The following is a 26845-nucleotide window of genomic DNA, read 5'->3' as shown; positions in this document are numbered from 1 at the left end:
ATTTCATTATGTTCGTTATTCAAGATTAGCAGATTTGCTCTTTCATTCAATTCGTTATTCAAGATTAGGAGAGTTGCTATTTTCATTCAGTTCGGTATTCAATGTTAGCAGATTTACTGCTTTCATTCAGTTTGGTATTCAATATAAACAGGTTTGCTGTTTTCTTCCAGTTTGGTATTCAATATGAGCAGGTTTGCTGCTTAGCGCGCCACTTGCCTTTTGTTCATTCATTTAATTAATTTGTAATTGAAGGATCTACTTCCTCTGCGCTGTTTACTACCTTCGCAGCCTGCCCGAAGCGCCCCAGTCTCTGGTAACTCCCCTAACACTCACCGGTTCTAGGCATCTTCCTTCTACAGATTCTTGCTGCTTTCCTTCTTCCCTCTGGATTCCGTGAGCCCTTCTTGCATGGGGGCAGGAGCTTGATTGACAAGGCCGGACACAGCATCCTTGGCGTTCGTGCCTGGCCGAAGCTCCTTTTGCCCCAACTTCAAATGGGAGACTTCGCTCTGCACACGGCAGGCATCCCTTGGTTTCGGAATGTCGGTCGGCTTCCCATCTTGTTCACGGGCCCCACCACAGCTGCCTCTGGATTTCCTGGGTGTTATGCTGATCTCTGTCCAAGTGCCCCAGGTCTCTCTCCCTCACGCCTTCGTGTCTTTGCCTTTTATACACCGGTTGTCCTTCAATGGGCTGCAGGTGCAGTCCATCATTCAATTCTGTCTGACTCTGATTAGGAGGACATGCCTGACCTTCATACCTTGAATGCATCTTATTCGTCCCAGTACCTAAGTGGTGAGAGTGAGTGATATTCATTACTCTCAGCTGTCTTTCTCGTCTCAGTACTGTTGGGTGTCGCAAGAGAGGAAAGAAGGGGAGTTGATCTACAACAATCCATAAAGGTTGCGGGAGGGCTAGGTTGGTTGACATTAGGTTAAGGGGGATACCATATCTCGCTTGAAGGTATTTCACTCTCAATTCCAAAGGACCCTCCACCCAGGTGATCCTCCCTCGCTTGTCCACCCCCAGGGTCAGGGTCCAAAAGCGATGGGCTTTCCCTCACCACCTGTGCAGATGATCCCAGGGGGAGTAGAAGTGAGAATACCCTTGGGTTTCTCACAGCACATCTAGTACACATTTAAAATGATAAATCATACATAAGTGTTAGGGAGATTTATCATTTTTATGCTTCATCCCCTCTCAGTGAGACCCCCCGCACTTTCCGCTGGACTTCTGGACCTTTTTCTTTCTATCATGAATGAGGGGAGCCTTTTTCCCCCCTCATTCTTATTTGCTCTGACTTTTGGAACTCTGTTCTCTGTGGTTTATCTATACTATGGAATCTGCTTTCCTCCATATCTCTCTAAAGGCATCTGTGTTTAGCTTTTGCAGCACACAGCACCTTAGGTGCAGTGTTGCTGGGAACCCTTTGCGTTCTCCTTTGAGATTCTTTCATTATACTTGACTACTGTTAAGGATAGAGGGATACTTTGTATCCTTCCTAAAACTTTATCCTATGAGAGATTAGCACACACCACCTTAAGTGAAGTGAAAAGGGGATGCCTAGTATCGCCCTTCTCTCTGCTCCTGTGACTTTTTAGTCACATAGACAATCTTCTAGTTATGGCTGGTGGCAGTGGACATGTTCTACCAACTATTGTGCTATTTTGTTTAGCGCAGACTGTATTCAATCTCTGTCATGCAAAATGGGGTCACCTATGTTCCAACATGGTGGCTCCTTTCTTTTTTCGCCATTTCTTTGTTAGCCGCCGTTCTACCATTCTGGGCAGGGGAAGGTCTGTCTGTGTTTTACCTTTAGCAGGAATCCTTGGGTGTCTCCACCTAGGCTCCAGTGTGTTTGGGCAGGCAGGAAGTGGGGCAGAGTTATTCGCTCCCCTGCCCTTTGTCTGCCGGAGGGCCTGAATGGAACCAGTTCGCACTGGGGTGACTGGCTGTCCCAATCGGACAGCCACCGGTAAAAACAAACGAAGCTGAAGACAACCAGAGATGCCTGCAGACCCTTCCAGTTACTTTGAAGCGACCACTGCTGTCCTGACCCTGTTTTCTAATTGACAGAGGAGCACCGACGAGGATGACTCCTTCCATTTGTCTAGTGGGACCAACCAGCCCTGAGACAAACTACAAATTGGGCCTCTCCAGAGCTGCAGACTGCGAATACCAGGAGGCCTCTGACCCATTTGCAGTGCAACATCTTTGCAAGGCTGAATCCATCCAGAACTTTGGGGATCTCCAGTGGAACCTCCAGAGGCACAATGCCACTTATCGAAGTCCCTTCACCAGAGTGCAGGACTTTAGAATCGAAGATCATCGACCAAGCAAATACTGTCCTTGGTTGGAGCTGATAAAAAGGTGCTTAAACCGCAGACTGGCCAAGGAGACAAAAGAAATCTATGCCATCCTGTCTCTAGACTGCTGCTGAGACATCCCATCCAGAGTCCTTCCTTTCGTCACCAGACTGAGGAATCAGGAGACCTGGTATTGTTGCTGCTTCACAGTGGAGAATCTAGCTGCGTTTACTTCTTCCAACCTAAGGTACTGTGGGGCTAAAGGTAGAACTTACCTTGAACCGAAGAGTCGCTCCAGTGTGACTGGAGTGCATGAAGAGGTGTCCGGGTGTCCACCATACCTCTGACCCAGGCTTGCCTGCTTGTGTCCCCTAGGGGGTCCGTTTTTCAGGGTGCCCCTAACTTGTGTTATATTACTAAGTGTCTTATCCTGGAGACTGAAAGTATTCTCTGAAACTTTGCTATTCTGCTTCTTCATAAGACGTTGGTTCCACTCCTACACTGACATTTTCGTATGATCTATATTTTATTTGTATCACGCTCATACACTCTTTCAGAGCGCGACGAGGCAAGGGAGGGGGAACAAGGGAGGACAAAACAACGATCTTACTAGGCCCACTAACATTGAGATCGCGCAAGTGCAGGGGAGAGGGGAGAAGTGGAAAGTGCTGAGCAAGTGATAAAAACAAGTGGTAGTGCAGCCAGCTGGGTGGCAAGTGCAAGGTATAAGGCGCAGGCAAGGGGTGTCTAATAAGTGCAGTTAGGGGGGACTCTATGGTTACAGATACAGACCCAAGTGCAAGCCAGGAGGCAGTGCAGTGCGGTGTGTGGCTGGGTGTGCAGGGACCTGGGCCCGAAATCAGGGGGTAACCAGGTGCCCAGTGACGAAGCAGACAGATCAGCAGGGTAGAGGAAGAGCGAAGGCAGAAGCAAAGAGGAAGGTGTTGAGGTGCTTCAGGAACCGGAGATGGTTCTCAAGTTTCAGAGTGGCAGGGAGGCTGTTCCAGAGGGAGGCCCCAGCCGAGGAAAGAGGAGATCTACATGTAACTCGTTGCTTGGAGAAGCGACTGACCCTGAGTGATTGGACTTTGTAAGCATTAGAAGCTAGGAAAAGTGCCTCCAGAACATTAAGCTCTACTGCTGTGTGTATAACAAACCTTTTTCCTTCCTAAAGACTTTATCTGATGTGTTTTGCTAACTAAATACAATTACCTTTTATCTGTAAAGTAACCACTATTGAAGGCATCACTTCTGAAAATTATTAAGAATTCCTATACGTATCGGTTAGTGAAATAAGTATTTACCTTCCTTGTGTAAATAATGTATATTTTTAATAAAACATTTACTGTGTAAGTTACTATTGTAATTACTGGGCTCAGTGTACTTACCTAGAGCTCACATCTTCCTCATATAAGGCTGGCTGCTAATCCACTCTACCAAGAACATTTGGGTAGTACAGACTTTGTGAAGGCATCATGAAGTAAGACAGGCAACAAATTCCATTTTTTTAAATAAAAGATTTTATGTTCATTAAATGTCAGGATGGAGTAAGGCCGATCTTGCCCTATGCTAAGGTGGGTTTTCCCCACCTAACCAAAACTAAGGAAAGTCTGAGTCAGAATGTCTAAATCCAATAACAGTCCGTGTCCAAATCCTATGCTTACCCTCACAACTAAATATATACAATTTGCAGGGATGTCAGTAGCAAAAGAAATGGTGTTCAGAACAAAGTTCCAAGCTTCTTCCAGCTCCTGGCTTATATTCAGCTTCCCTTTTCCCAAGTTCAGAACAGTTCCAAAAGGCCTCTGGGTTCCCTTCCCCAAAAGGTCCAGACAGTTCAAAAGGACTTGGGGTTCCCGTCCCCAAGAGCACCTGCCAACCTGGAAAAAAAACGTGACCAATACAAAAACCTCCATGGATATTCAGGCTTTTCTCAAGTTAAGGTCTCCGGGTTCCTTTCCCTAAGAGTTCAGCTCTTCCAGCTTCCAAATCTATAATCTGTTCAACTCTCTTGACTTTCAAACAGTTGGAGTTCAACTCTTTAGTCATGCAGGCTTTTCAGTAGTTTATATGGGTTGCTCTGTCTTTTTCTTGTGCACTTCAGCAACCATTGCACAATACAAGCTTCTTTACATTTGCTTTCCTTTCCTCTTTGCAAGCAGGGGTGACTCAGTGTAGGCACAGTTGTCGGACCACGCGGTCCACCCATCACGGTCACCCTGGGGTACTTTGTTATGCTTCTGTTCTCTTCAGTCTCTCTCTCTCTCTCTCTTCATCTCGTACTGTATTCAAATATGCTCATGTCTTTCAGTCAGTTTGGTAGCCAATAATGTTTCATTTCTCAAAAGTATTTGCAGCTTGTTCATTATTCAAAACCCCTTGGATTGAACTTTCACAGCAATTGTAATAGTTTTCAGTTAGTTCGGTATTGTCGTTTGTTTGTTTCCAGCCCACACAGTGCCCCGGTATGAGTATTCCCTTCTTTTCACTCAGCGGTATGCGATCGCTCCTCTGGGCATTTCGGTTTGGCTTTTTTGCTTTTTCCGCTCTCCATTTTTCCGACACAAACCCCATTGAGCAGCACTTGCTGCCCTGGAATCTTGCAGCGTGTAGCTGTGCGTTCCCTTAGTGGATGCTACTGAGAGCACCTCTCGCCCTCTTAGCGGTCGGCAGCAATCGGGAGGCGTTGGTGTCCAACAGCTCCTGCTGTCAACACCGGCTTCTCAACCCTCTCACGGCCCGCTTTGGCCCCTCTGCCTCTCTCGCACTTGTGCTCAGCACAGCTTCCCTCCAGCGGGTTCCTCTCCAGCATGCTCTGCTTCTGCAAGCCACGTCTTTCTCCAGCCCGTCTCTCTCAGCCTTCTCTCCCTTACAGCTTGTCAGTCACCCATTTTATACACCTGTGACTTGTTAATGGGTTCCAGGTGTAAGTCCTTCACTTCAGTTGCCTGACCTTGGTTAAGCCGATTAGCTTGACATGCCTGTTTATTACAATGGGCCTCCTCCAAAACCCTCTTCCTCGTCTCAGTACCGAAGTGGTGTGAATGAAGGGACGTGTGCATAACTCCCAGTTGTTTCTTTCTCGTTTTGGTATTGATCGGATATTTCTCTGTATTAACAAGGGGAGGCTGATGTGGGTTTATTCTGCTTAAATGAGGAGGTGTCCTCCTAGTTGATCTCTTCCTTTTCCCAGTATGATGAGGGCATTTTCTGAGGGTCATTTTGAAAGGAAGAAAAGGGGAAGGGTTGACCGTAACCTGCAAAGGCTACTGGGACTGAAGGTTCCTTTTGTAAAGGGATCGGGGGATACCATGTCTCACTCAAGGACAGCCCCCACGCCCCAAGTCTCCTCCACCTAGGAAATTCTCCCTCGCATATCCACCCCCAGGATCAGAATCCAAGAGCGATGGCCTTTGCCTGGCCACCCGAGCAGAGGATGTTGTGGGGGGAAAAAGAAGTGAGGGCGCCCTCAGGTTCCTCACAACTTATCCTAAGAGTTGGGGACCTGTATGCCAAGGGATAGTTGCATGAAGTCTTACCTCAAGTGGACTTTAGACAAACTCTCCTAACAACTGAGGGAGTAGTTAGGGTGCATCTCATGTGGAAGTTCGATTTGCCTTGTGCCCGGTTCTGGCTCCTGCTTCACCAGTGGTAGTTTCTGCCCACTGGGAGATGCCGAACACCCAGGAGCTTGTTTTACCCCCTACTAATTGAATCTTCATTTTGAACCCTGACCTGTCTGAACCGTGGAACTTGTAGTACTCTTTGATTAAGTTAGTCAGACAATGCACTTCTATAAACTGATAGTTCTGGTTTAGTATGCAGTTTAAGGCAGTATTAAACCGGCCTTATTGCAACTATTGGTTAGCCACCCTAGATACTATTGAATGGGGACATTTGGAGCAGACAAAAGAAGTCCTAAAAGTTTCTTTCAAAATGTATTCTCTCTCTCTGCGTCAGCGATTTACCACCAGCATCCGATTTCTATGCCATAAATGCAAGCTTGCTTTGCTTTTTCTTTGAAGACGGTCAGTGCTGGCTTAATCACCCTGCCCCCTTCTTCTCAAGGAAACCTTAATACTGCCCTGGCATCTTTTGCTAGGATGAAATTGGGTTTTAACATTTTTTTTCCTTTCATATACCCAAATAATGTTATCATGGGACTTTAATAGTAAAATTATTTGTGTAAATTGAGGCCTTTAACTTTCCTCTTATCCTTGCAACAAACCGTAGATTTCCTTTTAGTGCAGTTAAACAATTGCGGTACTGTAATAGTTCTAGGCAAGTGATGTATTTCTTTTTAAGTTTGAATCTTGGTCCTTTTATTTATTTTTCAGTGGGTAATGGACTTACTTGGTTTTTCCTTTTTCTTTAGCAGCGCAGTGGGGAGTCTGTTAAAGTGCACCAGTTGGATGTTGCTGTTCCTCTGCATCTCAAAAGCCAGTTAAAGAAAGGAACCCCACTGGGCAGTGGAGAAGGAGACCCAGAGTGTGCGGACACAATGCCGTTTGTAATGCTAACTAGAAGAGGCAACAAGCAGCAGGTAAGAGGTTTTATGCACTTTGTTCTGTGTACTTTATTCTACTGTATGGTATGATATGATAGGTTTTTATAACGCGCTTTATACCCAGAGGATTCTAAGCGTGGACCTGGGGATCGAACCTACGGTGCTCCCTGCCGTCTTGCTTCCAAGGCGTGCACGTTGCCGCTGAGCTAACCTCCCGAGATAGATAGAAATCCTGTGTTAACTGCCGTGTTAGTCAACCGTTTATTTCAGTTAAGTCATGTTACGTGATTTGGTGCAGTAAAATGGAAAAAAAACAAAAAGAGCAACATTGGTTGTTAAACTAATGCAACTATTTTACAGCATTTGAGTGCACAATGTGCGCTTTTCACAAGTGGCTTGACCAAGGGTCCCTTGCGTCCCGTCCCTTTTCCTGCATACTGCATAGGTGTCCCTTCCTAGGGACGGGAGTCAGAACCTTTTTCACCAGTAAAAAACCTTCTTCGCTTTTAAATTTAGAGGCGTGCGGGGGTGCAGCATGGGCGCATGCGCTACCCTCACTCCACCCACCGGCGCCACACCTCCGTCCCCTTTTTTGCATTGACAGGAACGTGCTGATTTCACCAGTGCTCCTGGGTTTGGCTTCGGCCATGTAATGCTACAGGCTGTTCCCCGGATACTTCTATCTTTTTGTCAATCAGGTGCTTGGTCCTACGGCGCCATGCTCCTCCCTGGCGCATGTCGACTTCAGCAGGCTTTAGCAGGTGTCCAGCATGCGAGGGGCTCTTTCCTACGGCGGACCCCACGCTCTTTGCCTCTGCTGCCATGGACCCGACCGGGAAGATTGTACTACGTCCGACGCACTGACTCCACGCGCACTGAAGAACAGGCTAGCTAGATGGAGGCGACTCTTTGAAAGGTCGCCTCCAAAGGACTTAAAGCACTTTGTCAGACAGAGATCGAGGCCTAAGGGAGGGCCGCTGATTTCCATCGCACCCCGTAAGGGCGACTCCTTCCCAAGGAAGCACCTGATCGGGAGGAACCTCTCTGGTTCTCGCACCAGCGCACGCACCAAAGCTAGTCCGGCTACCGGCCTTCCTGCCAAGGGATCAATAGATCCTTCTGGACGCAGTGCTGAGGGACTGCAAGGTTCTTTTATCGGGTGTACACCCGAGGGGCAACGCCCTTGTGCCGCCCTAGGGTCCGTAGGGTTGCCTGCACGCAGCACTACAGGTGACACTGCCGAGAGAAATGCTCCTTCCTGGCCTGAGGTTCGGGGTAGGTCTCCTGCTCCACTGCCAAGAGTCTTGGAGGAGGCCGGGCCCAGGAAGCCAAGCACCATGACTTTGGCACACAGCTCGACAAAATGGCCGCCACGCCAGACAACATGGCCGCTCGTCCAATGCCACTCCTAGGAACAGAACAGGCGGGAGAAGGAATTTCGACTGGTGTCAACCACATATGTGGCCTACAGATTTTCCATCAGCAGCACAGCGCAGGTTCCTCCTGCAACAGAGACAGTGCGCTCTGGCCCCAGCAGCCTCCAGCCACTCAGTCAATATCACCTGCCACCTCTTCAGCCTTGGAAGGTTCCTATCGCTAAGGCGAACCCCTCAGATGAGGGGGCCCTCCTGCGGGAGGCAGTCAGGGACTTGCTCCCTCCGGTCACTCCTCCAGTGCCCATAGTCATTCCTCCTGTGCTTCTGGTGCCAGAGGCCCCAGTGCAGCCCCTGCTGCCCCTGCCGGCTCCTTCGAGTCTGGCTCCCCCGCCTCCCACAGTACAGGCGGTTCCACACCAGTCTCCGGTCTCCACACCGCAGCCCACGGCGTACAGCACTCCTCCACCCTCTCCCGACCAGCCGGACACTATTGTGGACACAGACGAGGGGGAGGACCCTGACACGCTGTCAGTAAAAGCCTTCCACGAACAGCTTGCAGGTTTGGTGGAATATTTGGGCCTTCCTCAACCAGAGGTCAGGCAACCCGAGGAGGGGCTCTTGGCAGAAGTCCCTGCCCTACACCCCCTACCAGAACGGGTATCCTGATGCAGAAAGAGGTTGGTACTTTGGTCAAGAAGAGGTGGCTCAAGCCACACTCGGCCCAACCTGTCAATCGGCACCTGTTAGGCAAGATTGTATGCAGTTCCCTTTGGGTGCACTACAACAACCCTGGCCTCCTGGCAATAGTAACCCAACCTTTGGTATAAGTCTGTACTACACAGCTTGGTAGTCTGGTCGAGTAGCCAGGCTTATCTCAAGAGGGGTTAATGTGAGCTGTAGGGGAGTTACACAGAGATTCACAGTGACAAGTGTTCAAATAAACTCTTACACACAAGGTTTCTTGATTAAAAAATTATTAATTTAACGGTCAGTTAGAGTAAGCCTTCTTCAGAAGGGGCAATATAATAGTTACACACTCTTAATATTTCTCCAGCATGGGGTCTGGCATGGATTCACATGCTCATGAATATTCCCCGTCGTCAGGCTGGGAATCCTCGGTAAAGAAAAAACCAGTATCAGTTTCGTTTCTGATCTGTCTTTCGTAGTAATAACCAATCACTGGTCTCTGCGTCATACTGACCACAGCCAATGACTGCCCTCTACCTAAGCACCGCCTCTGGCAGCCATCTTCAGATTTTTACCGCACGTTCATGTGTTGGGATCCTCGTGCTATTGCTCTTGAGCGTTAGTGCTATTTTTCGCGCTTTTTTCACAAAAACTTCGATTCTTTCGGTCAAAAGAGCCTCAAGCTCCACCGATCCTACATCCGATCAACGGGGACCCGTGTCGGATTCGTCTGCGCCCCTCAAGGGTGAAGATTTCGTCGAGCTACACTTCGGAGGACTCCAGAAGCTTCTCAGGCCCGGTCTCGGAGATGGCCCAGGAGAAGGGAAGCTCGACGCCCGGAAAGCTGTTCAGGGTCTGCCCTGGATGCCAGCTGCAGAACGTCTTTAAGGAGGACGAACACTCTTTCTGCCTTTACTGCCTTCATGAGGACAAGACGCACGTGGAGAAGGACTGTGCGTTTTGCGGCAACATGTCGGAACGGACCATGAAGGACCGCCATCAACGTCTCGCCAACTGGCTGGAGGGTAAGAGCCCGTCTGGCGAGAAGAAGAAGAAATCCGAGCGGTCTTCTAAGACCTTTGAGGGCGCCCCGGCGACGGGGGCCCAACATAAGGCCAAGCACCGCGAGTCCGCTGGCACCGGGAGCGCCGAACGGTCGGGCTCTACGGGCGCCAGGCAGGGCGCACCCTCCCCGGCACCATCAACCACGAGCCAACGCTCTGGGTCGGGTAAGAGGAAGGCCGAGCACCCGGCGAAGCTCCTGGAGAGGCCCCGGTCGAGCTCTAAGGCAGAGGAGGAGCGTGGCAGTGCCCCCTCCCTCAAGGATAAGGCGGTGAGCGCACCTAAGGTGGTGAAGGCCTTGATCCATCCGACCAAGCCCTCTATCGAAACGGTCGCGGCGGCCCTGGCTCAGCCTGTGGAGGCTGCACCAGTGGTGGCGACCTCAGGGCCCAGAATCTCCCTGCCTCCTCGGAGGGAGTCTTCTTTTGTGCCCATCGATAGGACCCCCGTGAAACCCTCCGTGGGGAAGAAGAAGGGGGGGCAGGGCGTCGTCGTAGATTCGGCCTCAACCTCAGAAGAGGAGCTGATCGAGGTCTTAAGCCACGGCCTAGACGTGGAAGAAGGCCAGCCCGTCGGAATGGACCCCGACGCAGGTGACGACGACATCGTCGAGGATACCGACGGGGCCCCTGCTCGCCCGTCGGATTCCCCTCTGCCAGCGCCGCAAGACAACTCGGCGGCCATTTTGTTGGCCATACAGTCCTTATGCTCCGAGATAAGGACGAGGCTACCGTTACCGACGGAGGAACCTCTCCCGTCGGGGGATCCAGAACCAGGACCTTCTGGTGTTCCCCCTACCAAGAAAAGAAGGATCCATCCACCACCTCCTTTTCAACCGTCGCGCCCCGTCCAGCCCTCCTCCCCGTCCACCCGAGGGGATGATACGGGGACTGACACGGCAGCGACGGGTACGGACGACGAGGCATACGACGAGGATATTCCGTCGTCGCCTCCCGCCAGGGCTTCTCCGCCCGACGAGATCGGATCTTTCCACTCCATGATCTCCAGGGCTTCCGAGCTTTTCCAACTCTGCCCTGAGGAGAAGAAAAAGGAAGGCTTCCTTTATCAGCGGCGCGAGGCCAAGAGGAAGACGGTCCTCGCAGTGCCTCTGTTGGACGACATTTGGGATGAGGGCCTTTCCCTCCTCAAGAACCCTTCCACGACGCCAGCTAGAAGAGACCGGTACGAGAAAAAGTACCGGGTCCCGGACACGGCCCCCCTATGCCTCCGGGCGCAGCCTACCCCGGATTCCGTCGTCTCCGCGGCAGCCAGGAAGAAAGCGGGGGGGGTGCGGCCTCCACATCGACTTCCCCGCCGGACGGCGAGGGAAAGAAATTGGATGCTATGGGACGTAGAGTCATCTCGTCGGCAGCGACGACGATTAAAGCGGCCAACGCCTTGGCTATCGTGGCTCGCTACGACAGGGAGCTGTGGTACAAGATAGCTCCCCTGCTGGATTTTCTGCCGGACGACAAGAGGGCGGAGGCCCTGGAGATCCTGCAGGAAGGTGAGGTGGCCTCGGACCACGCCATCACCGTGGCGACGGACATCGCCGACACTTAGTTCCGCCAGCTGGGCAACGGCGTTTGCCTTCGACGTCGTGGATGGCTCAAAGCTACGGACTTCCGGCAGGACGTCCAGACCAGAGTCCTGGACATGCCCTTCGACGGGAACAACCTGTTTGGGAAGACAGTGGACGATTCCCTTCAGGCCATCAAGGCGGATACTGAGACGGCCCGGGCCCTTGGAGTTCTGCAGCAACGACGGACGCCCTTTTGGAGCGGCGGAGGCAAGGGCGCCTCCAAAGGTTCCGGCGGCGGTTTCGCTTCCTACCGTCAAGCGGCCCGCTCGTCGTCGCAAGAGGCCTACAGAGGACGAGGCAAGTCTAGCGGACCCCGCCGTCGTCGCCAAGGAGGTCAAGGCGGCAAGGCCGCGTCCAAGCAGGATTGAACCGGCCGTGGGGTCGGGCCCCCACCGAAGCACCCCGGTGGGAGGCCGGCTGGCGGGCTTCGTCAGCGTGTGGGAGTCCATCTCCACCGACCGTTGGGTGCTGGACGCCCTGGCCCGGGGCCACGCGCTCGAGTTTCAAAGAAGGTGCCCGCGCGTCCCCCCCGTGGCCAGGAAAGAACTTCACGTCCCTCAACTTCTCCTGGAGGTAAAGGCGATGCTCAGAAAGGGCGCCATCGAACTCGTCCCAAAGAGGCTTCGGGGCTCCGGAGTCTACTCGAGATACTTCCTCGTGAAGAAGAAGACGGGAGGATGGCGCCCCATCCTAGACCTGCGACGTCTGAACAAGTTCATCAAGGCGCAGAAGTTCCGGATGGTCACCCTCCAGCACGTCCTGGGTCAGCTGGAGGAAGGAGACTTCCTATCGTCGTTGGATTTGGAGGATGCCTACTTCCACATTCCCATCCTAAAGGGGCACCGAAAATTCCTCAGGTTCGTGGTCCAGGGGCGTCATTACCAGTTCAAAGCCCTTCCCTTCGGACTACGGTCGGCACCCAGGGTATTCACCAAGTGCCTCGCACCGGTGGCGGCGCAGCTGCGCCGCGAGGGGATTCACGTCTACCCCTACCTGGGATTCTCCGTGAACTACGCCAAATCCCACCTGGTGCCCGCGCAAGTCGCACTGTTTCTGGGAGCGAGGCTCGACACAGTGTCCCTTCTGGCCTCCCCGTCGGAGGAGAGGACCAGGACCATCTTGGGCAAGGTGCAACGGATGTTGGTGGCCGACGCGGCCAAAGTGAGGTCCATCAAGTCCCTCCTCGGGATGATGTCTTCCTGCATCTACCTCATTCCCATGTGCAGGCTCCGGATGCGTCCGTTGCAAGAATTCCTGGATGCGCGCTGGATCCAGACGACGGGCAGCTTCGAGGAAAGGATCAAGCTCGACGAGAGTTTCCGACGAGCGATACGGTGGTGGGGCACCCGCGCGCATCTGACGGCGGGCATGGACTTCCAGACCCCAGCCCACCAGGAGACTGTGACCACGGATGCCTCCCTGGAAGGGTGGGGAGCGCACACCGAAAATCTGCACGCAAGGGGACTCTGGCTCCCGACGGAGAAGTCCCTGCATATCAACGTCCTGGAGCTCCGTGCAGTGTTTTGGGCCCTCAGGTCCTTCCTTCCGTCCCTCAAGGGCAAGGTGGTGAGGATCTTCACCGACAACACCACCACCATGTTTTACATCAGGAAACAGGGCGGAACCAGGTCCCCAGCGCTGTCCAAGGAGGCGCAGGACCTGTGGCATTGGGCCGTCGCCCAAGGGATTTTTCTGGTGCCGTTTCATCTGGCAGGGATAAAAAACACCATCGCCGACTCACTCAGCAGGGAGCTGCGCTCGTGCCACGAGTGGGAACTACGGCAGGATCTGGTGGATCGCCTCTTCCGACGGTGGGGCACACCCCAGATCGACCTGTTTGCGACGGCGACGAACACCAAGTGCCGGAGGTTCGCCAGCAGGTTTCCCCAGACAAGGAGCATGGGCGATGCTTTCTCGTTCCCCTGGGAGGGCCTGTTCCTCTACGCGTTCCCTCCCTTGCCTCTGCTAATCCGGCTCGTCAACCAGCTCAAGAGGTCACGGTGCAGGATGATCCTCGTCGCACCTGCGTGGCCGAGGCAGATATGGTTCCCGGACTTGCTGGACTTGTCAGCGTCCCCGCCGATCCAGCTGCCGGCGGACGCGGATCTACTCTCCAGGGAAGGAGGCGCCATCCTCCACCACGACCCGAAGTCGCTGAACTTGCAGGCCTGGCTCCTGCAGCGCTAGAGTTTGGAGGATACGACATACCGGCCGATTGCAGAGAGGTTCTTGCAAAGGCCAGGGCGTCCTCGACTCTTAAATGCTACGGACACAAATGGAAGAGGTTCTCTGTCTGGTGCCACGCACAGAAGATTAACCCTCTACGGATTACGGCTCCCCAAGTACTGCCGTACCTGCTGACGCTGGCCAAAGCTGGTCTGGCACACGCGTCCATCAAGATTCATCTTGCTGCGATCTCCCGATACACCAGAACCACGGGGCGGACGTCCTTGTGGTCTCATCGTCTGGTGAAAGAGTTCATGAAGGGACTGTTCAGATCGTTCCCGCCGGTGAAGGCTCCGGCCCCGGCGTGGGAGCTCAACGTGGTGCTGACCAAGCTCATGGGACCTCCGTTCGAGCCTCTGCACTCGGCCCCTATCTATCGTGGAAAACAGCTTTTCTTGTGGCCATCACCTCCGCACGACAAGTGGGAGAGATCCAGGCCCTTTCCTGCAAGGCCCCGTACTTGACTTTCCACGACACGAGGGTAGTGCTCAGGACGCACCCCTCCTTCATGCCCAAGGTACCGTCGGACTTCCATCTCAACGAACCCTTGGTGTTGCCTGTGTTCTTCCCGTCGCCTTCGTCGCCGGCTGAGAGGACTTTGCACTCGCTGGATGTGGCTAGAGCGCTGAAGTTCTACGTGGACCGCACGAAGTGTTTTCGGAAGACGTCACAACTCTTTGTGAACTTTGGACCTGTCAATCAGGGGAAGGCTCTCTCGAAGGCTTCCATTTCCAGATGTCTCTCCGGCTGTATCATGTACTGTCATCGGTTGGCAAACCGACCGCTGCCTGGCCGTCCGAGAGCCCATTCCACCAGAGCGATCGCAGCTACCACGGCGTTCCTTTCTGGTGTGCCCCTGCTGGACATATGCAGGGCTGCTACGTGGAGGTCGACGCACACCTTCACGAAATTCTACTGCGTCGACCGGGATTCCAGGGAGGAGTCCAGGGTCGGCCAAGCAGTGCTGCGCAACCTGTTCGCCTGAGGTGAGCCTGGTGAGGAGGTAAGATGCTTAATGTTGAGTTTAATGTAATGCTTAATGTTGAGCCTTTGCCACCTCCCGTGGTTGTGCATGTGTGTACTGCTATGTATTCTTTATTCATGAGCATGTGAATCCATGCCAGACCCCATGCTGGAGAAGGAACAAGTTACTTACCTGTAACTGTTGTTCTCCAGCATGGGTCTGGCATGGATTCACATGCGAACCCTCCCGCCTACCCCTCTGCGGCTCTTCACTTGGTCATACTGCCACTTTACGTGCTTCCAAATCTGAAGATGGCTGCCAGAGGCGGTGCTTAGGTAGAGGGCAGTCATTGGCTGTGGTCAGTATGACGCAGAGACCAGTGATTGGTTATTACTACGAAAGACAGATCAGAAACGAAACTGATACTGGTTTTTTCTTTACCGAGGATTCCCAGCCTGACGACGGGGAATATTCATGAGCATGTGAATCCATGCCAGACCCATGCTGGAGAACAACAGTTACAGGTAAGTAACTTGTTCCTTCTAAATCAGTAAGTACCCTTTTGGGGATGGCCCACAGACACTACCTACACCCTCACGTGACTTCAATAGTTAGGGTGCTGGGGACTTTAATATATCACTGTTGCATTTAGAAATTCTATAGATATGTCAAAGAAAAGAGGTTTCAGAAAAGAGCAAGTATTCGCACAATTATTCTTAAGCAGGTAAGTACTTTCAAATTAACCCCCCTAATGCAAAGTCAGTTACGCCCTTCCTGGAAGGGAAGATACAACACCTACGCAGAGGAGCCAGGCCAGCCACTGTTAAGTTAGCAAAAGTCACACTGAGCTGAAGCAGTTCTTGCAGGTAAGTAGAAAGTCTTTCACAATGTTTATATTAATAATAATAATAATAATAAGTTTAAACTGTCTTTGTAGAATAGAAGAAATCAAAGTAGGGCCACAAGCTGATGAGGCTTGTGAGGTAAAGAAGCTGTCAGCAACTCCACAGATGCAACCAAGACAAGTCTCAACAAGGACAAGCAAGGTACACAACAAGAGGTAAGTTCTGACTTTACAGTACCTTTTAGGTTAAATAAAAATGCAGCAGATGGCTACGGTTCCTGTTAAGCTCTGGAGATCCTGGTGTTCCTGGGCCTCAGTCGTGGGGACAAGAGGGAGGACTTCTGGGAACTCCTGCACTGCAATGGGGCGGTCACCGACCGCAACCGACAATCTTCAAACAAGTGGCACTTCGGTGTTTCAGCTCCTCGCATCTACCGCATATAGCAACACTGCGGTTCTTGGCTGTGGAGATGGGCTTTCCTTGCTTCTGGGGTCCCGCACTCTTTTGAGGGTTGGCTCAGGCTCGGTCAGTCCTGCTTCCTGGGAGTCCGGAGGATCTTCCTGTAGCTCTTGGCCAGCTTAAAAGCAATGCACACAATCTAGTGTTTCTCTCCCTGGTTATTCGGTTCCAGCAGCGACTGCAGTGGAAATTCAACCAGCTCAGAGAGGATGTCCAGGTGGCTTACTTTGGAGTTGATTGGTCCCACCAACTCAAAGGCAGAAGTCTTCCTTGCAGGGGCTTCTCTGTCGATTGCAGCAGGCGTCCTCTTCAAGTTCTTCTTCGGATTCCTTTGTCCAGTGGTCGACTCTGCCTTCCAAGCCAAAAAGCCTTGCCTTTTAAGCAGGTTTCTCCCATTCATTCCAGCCTAGCTGTCAGTCACCCAGCAGGGTGGCTGTCCTTGTTGGACAGCCAGCCGGCCAATCACTTGAGTGCATACCTGTCTCCTAGGAGATTAATCACAGAGTTTTCGGGCACCTCTCTCGCTACCTGCCCCCAACAGACACCCTGAAGCCAGAGGCAGGCTTCACTCGTGAATACCGCCAAAGACAAAACGAACAAAGGGACCAAACCTGGTTTGGCACGCAGAGTAAAGCTCAAGCAGGACCTTTCCGCAAAGAAATGGCGAAAAAAGACCACTGACCTATTTTGACAAAAATTGCACCCATGGGTGCTTTACTGCAGCTGCGAACGCAGCCCACGGTAAATGCATACCACGGTAGTTAAAAGTAAACCACTGCCACCAGCCATTCCATGAGGAAAGGGTAACATAAAAATGTTCCATGAGAAACTAGACAAAAGGGATACTAAGTAACCCCTCCAGCACCCTATTGTAAGATAAGTGTGTGCTTGGTCTAGAAAGTTACAAATGTAAGTAAAGTCAATTTCACTTTACTGCTCTTGGAAACAGTAGTTTATCCAAGAGAATGTATTAACCCTGGGGAAATCTGAAAGACTTCCCTGTGCCCACTGCATTGAAGGTGCTGTGTGACACAATGTAACAGATGATACCTATGGAGTTTGTCAGACTCCACAACCAAAAGAAACAGTGTTCAAAATCACATTAAAATACATGAGCGAGTGGGGAAAAAGGGTCTCACGCTCTCCAGGTTAAACATTCAAGTACTCAAAATCCAGCAAAGCTGCTGGGGGTCTCTATGGTAGAGGGAATGAGCACATTTATGAGAATTCTCCCCAACAGCGCCTCAACGCCAAGTATAGACAGATGGAGGGGGATCCACTCTTGCTGTCAGCCCACCCTCAACCGCACTCTTCGGTGATCGCTGAAGCGTCACTCTAATCTAAGCCTCATTTGTCCTATGCCACCTCGTCCTTGGCACTGCTAGGCAAGGAGGAGAAGATCTTGGAGACGTCAGGAAGAAGCTGTACTCCAACGCCTCACTGCACCTGCGTCAATCCATCGCGCATGCCATGCTGGCAGCCGTTAACTAGAGGCTTTGGCAGGAAATGGCACACTTCATCCAGAACTTCCAGTGCAGAGACAAGCACACTTCAAGGGGGGGCTAGGAGAAGCCAAGCTGGTAGCGCAGGACATCATGGAGAACACCGTGGCCCACATCGATACCTCTGGCCGGGCCATATGCATCGCCACTGACATGAGGACTGCCTGGCTTCGGGCTACTAAGTTGAACCCTGAGGTAGGTCCAGCAGCGCATATTGGACCTTCCATTCGAGGGTAGTGACCTCTTTGACTCTACCACAGACAAGGAATTAGATAAAAGGAAGAACCGCTCGCAAACTGCAAAGTCTTTATTTATCGCAACGAAGGCCACGCCCAAGGTGTACACCCAGTTTCATCAACGCTCCGACAAGGGGTGGGCGTTTGGCAGGTTCCGTGGCTTCCAGGAATGGAGGTCGAGGCAGCCTGACTACTCTGAGTCAGCACTGGTGCACACAACAAAAGGGCAAGGGGGGCAAGGGCTTGTTCCAGTCCCCCGCCCTCTGCAGCAGCCTTGCAGGGAAAGAAAGCATGACGCGTCCCTTCGGGTCCACATGTCTCCGGTGGGGGGCAGGCTTGCTTTTCACTTGTCATTTTGATGCCAGAACTTTTCGGACAGCTGGATCCTCTCTGTAATATCCTCGAGGTACCACCTACCGGTCCCTCCCTCTCCTCCCTCCTCCCCTCTGCTCCCACAGATTGGGACGGCTAATCTGTTGGCGGAAATTTAGTCATTCATCGAGAGCCAGGCAGTGGAAGAACTCCCAGCCTCCCAGAGAGGATTGGGCTTCTATTGCAGGATTTTCGCAATAGAAAAAAAGTACCAGGCTGGCCTGAGTGTTACATTGGACTTAGCCACCCTCAACATCTCCCTCCCTCTTCAAAAGTTCAAGATGGTTACGCCAGCACTCATTGCGGAGACACTAGACAAAGGAGGCTGGATGTGCTCCCTGGATCACAAGGGCGCTTATCTACATGCCCCAATTTGGCAACCACATTGCTCCTTCCGGTGCTTCAGGCTCAGGGACTGCCATTTCCAATACAAGGTGCTACCCTTTGGCCTCAACTCAGCCCCCAGGGTATTTACCAGGATCATGAATGCAGTGGCAGCCCTTCTCCGGGCCCAGGGCCAACACGTCTAGACATACCTGGACGACTGGCTCGTCAGGGCGAGATCTCCGGAGGCAGTAGACCACACATCCTCCGCACTTATGAACAAGCTCTTCGACTTGGGGTTTACTATCAACCTCAGGAAGTCTCACCTGCAACCTATGCAGAACCTGACCTTCCTGGGCTTCCTCTGGGACACAAGCTCAGAGCCTTTCCCTTGGAGAACGATATCTACCTTACGGCCGTCCACCTCCCGGGCTAGTCCCAACCTGGAGGCGGACAGGCTCAGCAGACTTGGATAGGACAATTAGGAGTGGCAATTGAACGACCAGGTACTGCTGGAGATTTTCAGCAAGCGGAGGTGCCGGCAGTTGGCGCCCTGCCAACGGCAGGGCTCCGTGTCCCAGGGCAATGCATCCCTGATACAGGGGGACGGCTGACAGCTTATGTCTTCCCTCCCACACCCCTGGTCCGCAGGGTGATCTGCAAGATAAAGGGATCTTGTCACCTCAGCATCATCCTGATAGCTCCATGGTGGCCGGCGAGACCGTGGTTCTCCGAACTCCTCAGCCTCACGGACAGACCACCCATTCACCTTCCGAAGGGGCCAGTTCCTTTTCTGGTGCAGCAAGGGGGCAGGGTCTTCCAACCCACTCCACAGGAGTTAGCCCTCGCAGCGTGGTTCCTGAACAGGTCCTGCTCTGGCACCTGAGTCTCTCGCAGGTTAATCTAGAGTTCATTCAGGGGGCCAGGAGCAAAGCTACCAGGAGCCAGTACTAATGTAAATGGACTAGGTTCTATCATTGGGCGGACTCTAAAGAGATCGACCTCCTTACGTGCACACTGGAGGATGTGCTCCCCTTCTTTGCGCTCTTGTGCACTCGGGTGTGCAGGTGGACACATGCCGCACCTATTCGGCAGCCATAGGGGTTTGGAGAAATTCCGAGGAGGAGACCGTCTCCTCCTCTAACCCGATAGTCAGAAGACATTTGGCAGGCCTCTCCAGACTCTGCCCACCCCTCAAGAAATCACACCCCGTGTGGGTCATCAATGTAGTGCATGGCGCCTTGGCGCACATCCCTTTGAGCCAATGGCGTCCACGGAGGCTGGTCACTATTAAGACAGCTTTGAGTGGGCCTCACCTCTGCTTGCAGAACCAGCGAGATCCAGGCTCTGGTCGCCTCAGAACTCTATACCACTTTTCATAGAGAGAAGGTGGTCCTGCGGACTCACCCCACGTTCCTACCTAAGGTACCCTCTGCTTTCCATTTAAATGAGGAAATAGTCTTACCTATGTTTTTGGCCGACCCTAGGACGAGTCACACAGAGTCTTGCACTGTTGGATATGTCAGATGCGCTCTGAAATGCTATCTGGACAGGACCAAGGGCTTCCGCAGGTCGGACGCACTGTTTGTTACCTTTGGGGGAGTCAAGGCCCGGGTATCGGGCATCCAAGGCCTCTATTGCACAGTGGATGGTCTCTGCCATCAAGGAGGCCTACGAGGGACAGCACAGGGCATTGTCGGCCAACATGCACACCCACTCTGTCAGTGCCAAGGCCACAGCCATTGCATTCCAACGGCGGGTACCGTGGCAGGTCATCAGCAGGGCGACCACCCGGGCTACCCCGTCAGCTTTCTGTAAGCATTATTGTTTGGACGCCGGCCCAGCTTTCTGTAAGCATTATTGTTTGGACGCCGGCTCTAAGTCAGACGCGGCCTTTGGACAGGCGGTTCTTAGGAACCTATTTGCTTAAGGAGGGTCTCATCTCCACCCTGGGGCTACATTCAGTTGTAATCGCCCATGCAGGTTGGAGGAAAGGGGATAGGAGGTAAGATTAATTATAAGTTACTCTCCGTAGTGACTAACATATTCTTAGTCCCCTTGTTCCATGCGTCCCACCATCCTCCCCACTAATACTGGTGTCCTTAGGCAATGGTAAATATTGTCGACGCATCAATGTGGACTGAGGTGTGGCGCCGGTGGCCGGAGTCAGGGTAGCGCATGCTCCCAGGGCTGCGCCTCTAAATTTAAAGGCAAAGGTTTTTCTCCAGCATGGGGTCTGGCATGGATTCACATGCTCATGAATATTCCCCGTCGTCAGGCTGGGAATCCTCGGTAAAGAAAAAACCAGTATCAGTTTCGTTTCTGATCTGTCTTTCGTAGTAATAACCAATCACTGGTCTCTGCGTCATACTGACCACAGCCAATGACTGCCCTCTACCTAAGCACCGCCTCTGGCAGCCATCTTCAGATTTTTACCGCACGTTCATGTGTTGGGATCCTCGTGCTATTGCTCTCGAGCGTTAGTGCTATTTTTTCGCGCTTTTTCACAAAAACTTCGATTCTTTCGGTCAAAAGAGCCTCAAGCTCCACCGATCCTACATCCGATCAACGGGGACCCGTGTCGGATTCATCTTTCCCCCTCAAGGGTGAAGATTTCGTCGAGCTACACTTCGGAGGACTCCAGAAGCTTCTCGGGCCCGGTCTCGGAGATGGCCCAGGAGAAGGGAAGCTCGACGCCCGGAAAGCTGTTCAGGGCCTGCCCTGGATGCCAGCTGCAGAACGTCTTCAAGGAGGACGAACACTCTTTCTGCCTTTACTGCCTTCATGGGGACAAGACGCACGTGGAGAAGGACTGTGCGTTTTGCGGCAACATGTCGGAACGGACCATGAAGGACCGCCATCAACGTCTCGCCAGCTGGCTGGAGGGTAAGAGCCCGTCTGGCGAGAAGAAGAAGAAATCTGAGCGGTCTTCTAAGACCTTTGAGGGCGCCCCGGCGACGGGGGCCCAACATAAGGCCAAGCACCGCGAGTCCGCTGGCACCGGGAGCGCCGAACGGTCGGGCTCTACGGGCGCCAGGCAGGGCGCACCCTCCCCGGCACCATCAACCACGAGCCAACGCTCTGGGTCGGGTAAGAGGAAGGCCGAGCACCCGGCGAAGCTCCTGGAGAGGCCCCGGTCGAGCTCTAAGGCAGAGGAGGAGCGTGGCAGTGCCCCCTCCCTCAAGGATAAGGCGGTGAGCGCACCTAAGGTGGTGAAGGCCTTGATCCATTCGACCAAGCCCTCTATCGAAACGGTCGCGGCGGCCCTGGCCCAGCCTGTGGAGGCTGCACCAGTGGTGGCGGCCTCGGGGCCCAGAATCTCCCTGCCTCCTCGGAGGGAGTCTTCTTTCGTGCCCATCGATAGGACCCCCGTGAAACCCTCCGTGGGGAAGAAGAAGGGGGGGCAGGGCGTCGTCGTAGATTCGGCCTCAACCTCAGAAGAGGAGCTGATCGAGGTCTTAAGCCACGGCCTAGGCGTGGAACAAGACCAGCCCGTCGGAATGGGCCCCGACGCAGGTGACGACGACGACATCGTCGAGGATACCGACGGGGCCCCTGCTCGCCCGTCGGATTCCCCTCTGCCAGCGCCGCAAGACAACTCAGCGGCCATTTTGTTGGCTATACAGTCCTTATGCTCCGAGATAAGGACGAGACTACCGTTACCGACGGAGGAACCTCTCCCGTCGGGGGATCCAGAACCGGGACCTTCTGGTGTTCCCCCTACCAAGAAAAGAAGGATCCATCCACCGCCTCCTTTTCAACCGTCGCGCCCCGTCCAGCCCTCCTCCCCGTCCACCCGAGGGGATGATACGGGGACTGACACGGCAGCGACGGGTACGGACGACGAGGCATACGACGAGGATTTTCCGTCGTCGCCTCCCACCAGGGCTTCTCCGCCCGACGAGATTGGATCGTTCCACTCAATGATCGACAGGGCATCCGAGCTTTTCCAACTCTGCCCTGAGGAGAAGAAAAAGGAAGGCTTCCTTTACCAACGGCGCGAGGCCAAGAGGAAGACGGTCCTCGCAGTGCCTCTGTTGGACGACATTTGGGATGAGGGCCTTTCCCTCCTCAAGAACCCTTCCACGACGCCAGCGAAAAGAGACCGGTACGAGAAAAAGTACCGGGTCCCGGACTCGGCCCCCCTATGCCTCCGGGCGCAGCCTACCCCGGACTCCGTCGTCTCCGCGGCAGCCAGGAAGAAAGCGGGGGGGGGGTGCGGCCTCCACGTCGACTTCCCCGCCGGACGGCGAGGGAAAGAAATTGGATGCCATGGGACGTAGAGTCATCTCGTCGGCGGCGACGACGATTAAAGCGGCCAACGCCTTGGCTATCGTGGCCCGCTACGACAGGGAACTCTGGTACAAGATAGCTCCCCTGCTGGATTTTCTGCCGGACGACAAGAGGGCGGAGGCCCTTGAGATCCTGCAGGAAGGTGAGGTGGCCTCGGACCACGCCATCACCGTGGCGACGGACATCGCCGACACTGGGTTCCGCCAGATGGGCAACGGCGTTTGCCTTCGACGTCGTGGATGGCTCAAGGCTACGGACTTTCGGCAGGACGTCCAGACCAGGGTCCTGGACATGCCCTTCGACGGGAACAACCTGTTTGGGAAGACAGTGGACGATTCCCTTCAGGCCATCAAGGCGGATACTGAGACGGCCCGGGCCCTTGGAGTACTGCAGCAACGGCGGACGCCCTTTCGGAGCGGCGGAGGCAAGGGCGCCTCCAAAGGTTCCGGCGGCGGTTTCGCTTCCTATCGTCAAGCGGCCCGCTCGTCGTCGCAAGAGGCCTACAGAGGACGAGGCAAGTCTGGCGGACCCCGCCGTCGTCGCCAAGGAAGCCAAGGCGGCAAGGCCGCGTCCAAGCAGGATTGAACCGGCCGTGGGGTCGGGCCCCCACCGAAGCACCCCGGTGGGAGGCCGGCTGGCGGGCTTCGTCAGCGTGTGGGAGTCCATCTCCACCGACCGTTGGGTGCTGGACGCCCTGGCCCGGGGCCACGCGCTCGAGTTTCAAAGAAGGTGCCCGCGCGTCCCCCCCCGTGGCCAGGAAAGAACTTCACGTCCCTCAACTTCTCCTGGAGGTAAAGGCGATGCTCAGAAAGGGCGCCATCGAACTCGTCCCAAAGAGGCTTCGGGGCTCCGGAGTCTACTCGCGTTACTTCCTCGTGAAGAAGAAGACGGGAGGATGGCGCCCCATCCTGGACCTGCGACGCCTGAACAAGTTCATCAAGGCGCAGAAGTTCCGGATGGTCACCCTCCAGCACGTCCTGGGTCAGCTGGAGGAAGGAGACTTCCTACCGTCGTTGGATTTGGAGGATGCCTACTTCCACATTCCCATCCTAAAGGGGCACCGAAAATTCCTCAGATTCGTGGTCCAAGGGCGTCATTACCAGTTCAAAGCCCTTCCCTTCGGACTACGGTCGGCACCCAGGGTTTTCACCAAGTGCCTCGCACCGGTGGCGGCGCAGCTGCGCCGCGAGGGGATTCACGTCTACCCCTACCTGGACGACTGGCTCATCCGCGCCAAGACGAGGGAGCTCGCCGTGGTCCACACGGCAAGGACCGTCCAACTCCTCACGGACCTGGGATTCTCCGTGAACTACGCCAAATCCCACCTGGTGCCCGCGCAAGTCGCACTGTTTCTGGGAGCGAGGCTCGACACAGTGTCCCTTCTGGCCTCCCCGTCGGAGGAGAGGACCAGGACCATCTTGGGCAAGGTGCAACGGATGTTGGTGGCCGACGCGGCCAAGGTGAGGTCCATCAAGTCCCTCCTCGGGATGATGTCTTCCTGCATCTACCTCATTCCCATGTGCAGGCTCCGGATGCGCCCGTTGCAAGAGTTCCTGGATGCGCGCTGGATCCAGACGACGGGCAGCTTCGAGGAAAGGATCAAGCTCGACGAGAGTGTCCGACGAGCGATACGGTGGTGGGGCACCCGCGCGCATCTGACGGCGGGCATGGACTTCCAGACCCCAGCCCACCAGGTGACTGTGACCACGGATGCCTCCCTAGAAGGGTGGGGAGCGCACACCGAAAATCTGCACGCAAGGGGACTCTGGCTCCCGACGGAGAAGTCCCTGCATATCAACGTCCTGGAGCTCCGTGCAGTGTTTTGGGCCCTCAGGTCCTTCCTTCCGTCCCTCAAGGGCAAGGTGGTGAGGATCTTCACCGACAACACCACCACCATGTTTTACATCAGGAAACAGGGCGGAACCAGGTCCCCAGCGCTGTCCAAGGAGGCGCAGGACCTGTGGCATTGGGCCGTCGCCCAAGGGATTCTTCTGGTGCCGTTTCATCTGGCAGGGATAAAAAACACCATCGCCGACTCACTCAGCAGGGAGCTGCGCTCGTGCCACGAGTGGGAACTACGGCAGGATCTGGTGGATCGCCTTTTCCGACGGTGGGGCACACCCCAGATCAACCTGTTCGCGACGGCGACGAACACCAAGTGCCGGAGGTTCGCCAGCAGGTTTCCCCAGACGAGGAGCATGGGCGATGCTTTCTCGTTCCCCTGGGAGGGCCTGTTCCTCTACGCGTTCCCTCCCTTGCCTCTGCTAATCCGGCTCGTCAACCAGCTCAAGAGGTCACGGTGCAGGATGATCCTCGTCGCACCTGCGTGGCCGAGGCAGATATGGTTCCCGGACCTTCTGGACTTGTCGGCGTCCCCGCCAATCAAGCTGCCGGCGGACGCGGATCTACTCTCCAGGGAAGGAGGCGCCATCCTCCACCACGACCCGAAGTCGCTGAACTTGCAGGCCTGGCTCCTGCAGCGCTAGAGTTTGGAGGATACGACATACCGGCCGATTGCAGAGAGGTTCTTGCAAAGGCCAGGGCGTCCTCGACTCTTAAATGCTACGGACACAAATGGAAGAGGTTCTCTGTCTGGTGCCACGCACAGAAGATTATCCCTCTACGGATTACGGCTCCCCAAGTGCTGCCGTACCTGCTGACGCTGGCCAAAGCTGGTCTGGCACACGCGTCCATCAAGATTCATCTTGCTGCGATCTCCCGATACACCAGAACCACGGGCCGGACGTCCTTGTGGTCTCATCGTCTGGTGAAAGAGTTCATGAAGGGACTGTTCAGATCGTTCCCGCCGGTGAAGGCTCCGGCCCCGGCGTGGGAGCTCAACGTGGTGCTGACCAAGCTCATGGGACCTCCGGTCGAGCCTCTGCACTCGGCCCCGTTGAAGTTTCTATCGTGGAAAACAGCTTTTCTCGTGGCCATCACCTCCGCACGACGAGTGGGAGAGATCCAGGCCCTTTCCTGCAAGGCCCCGTACTTGACTTTCCACGACACGAGGGTAGTGCTCAGGACGCACCCCTCCTTCATGCCCAAGGTACCGTCGGACTTTCATCTCAACGAACCCTTGGTGTTACCTGTGTTCTTCCCGTCGCCTTCGTCGCCGGCTGAGAGGACTTTGCACTCGCTGGATGTAGCTAGAGCGCTGAAGTTCTACGTGGACCGCACGAAAGGTTTTCGGAAGACGTCACAACTCTTTGTGAACTTTGGACCTGTCAATCAGGGGAAGGCTCTCTCGAAGGCTTCCATCTCCAGATGGCTCTCCGGCTGTATCATGTACTGTCACCGGTTGGCAAACCGACCGCTGCCTGGCCGTCCGAGAGCCCATTCCACCAGAGCGATCGCAGCTACCACGGCGTTCCTATCTGGTGTGCCCCTGCTGGACATATGCAGGGCTGCTACGTGGAGGTCGACGCACACCTTCACGAAATTCTACTGCGTCGACCGGGATTCCAGGGAGGAGTCCAGGGTCGGCCAAGCAGTGCTGCGCAACCTGTTCGCCTGAGGTGAGCCTGGTGAGGAGGTAAGATGCTTAATGTTGAGTTGATGTGATGCTTAATGTTGAGCCTTTGCCACCTCCCGTGGTTGTGCATGTGTGTACTGCTATGTATTCTTTATTCATGAGCATGTGAATCCATGCCAGACCCCATGCTGGAGAAGGAACAAGTTACTTACCTGTAACTGTTGTTCTCCAGCATGGGTCTGGCATGGATTCACATGCGAACCCTCCCGCCTACCCCTCTGCGGCTCTTCACTTGGTCATACTGCCACTTCACGTGCTTCCAAATCTGAAGATGGCTGCCAGAGGCGGTGCTTAGGTAGAGGGCAGTCATTGGCTGTGGTCAGTATGACGCAGAGACCAGTGATTGGTTATTACTACGAAAGACAGATCAGAAACGAAACTGATACTGGTTTTTTCTTTACCGAGGATTCCCAGCCTGACGACGGGGAATATTCATGAGCATGTGAATCCATGCCAGACCCATGCTGGAGAACAACAGTTACAGGTAAGTAACTTGTTCCTTTTCTGGTAAAGGTTCCGCCTCCCGTCCCTAGGAAGGGACGCCCATGCAGTATGGAGGAAAGGGGACC

At 54.1% G+C, this 26845-nt stretch overlaps 1 protein-coding gene across 5 annotated transcripts in view; it reads left to right on the top strand.

The window, feature by feature from the left end:
• UPF2 (UPF2 regulator of nonsense mediated mRNA decay) overlaps positions 1–26845 on the top strand; it is a 766220-nt gene that overhangs the window by 693372 nt on the left and 46003 nt on the right. For 4 of the 5 annotated variants that reach the window (XM_069627785.1, XM_069627784.1, XM_069627788.1 and 1 more), the window contains exon 19: positions 6682–6849. In XM_069627785.1, the coding sequence (XP_069483886.1) occupies positions 6682–6849 (168 nt within the window). The remainder of the gene's footprint in view (positions 1–6681; positions 6850–26845) is intronic. The other variant, XM_069627786.1, reaches the window with a different exon arrangement.

The sequence above is a fragment of the Ambystoma mexicanum genome, chromosome 12 (assembly GCF_040938575.1).
Source record: "Ambystoma mexicanum isolate Mex_15411 chromosome 12, UKY_AmexF1_1, whole genome shotgun sequence".
Classification (NCBI taxonomy): Eukaryota; Metazoa; Chordata; class Amphibia; order Caudata; family Ambystomatidae; genus Ambystoma; species Ambystoma mexicanum.
This window is presented reverse-complemented; position numbering and strand designations above follow the sequence as displayed.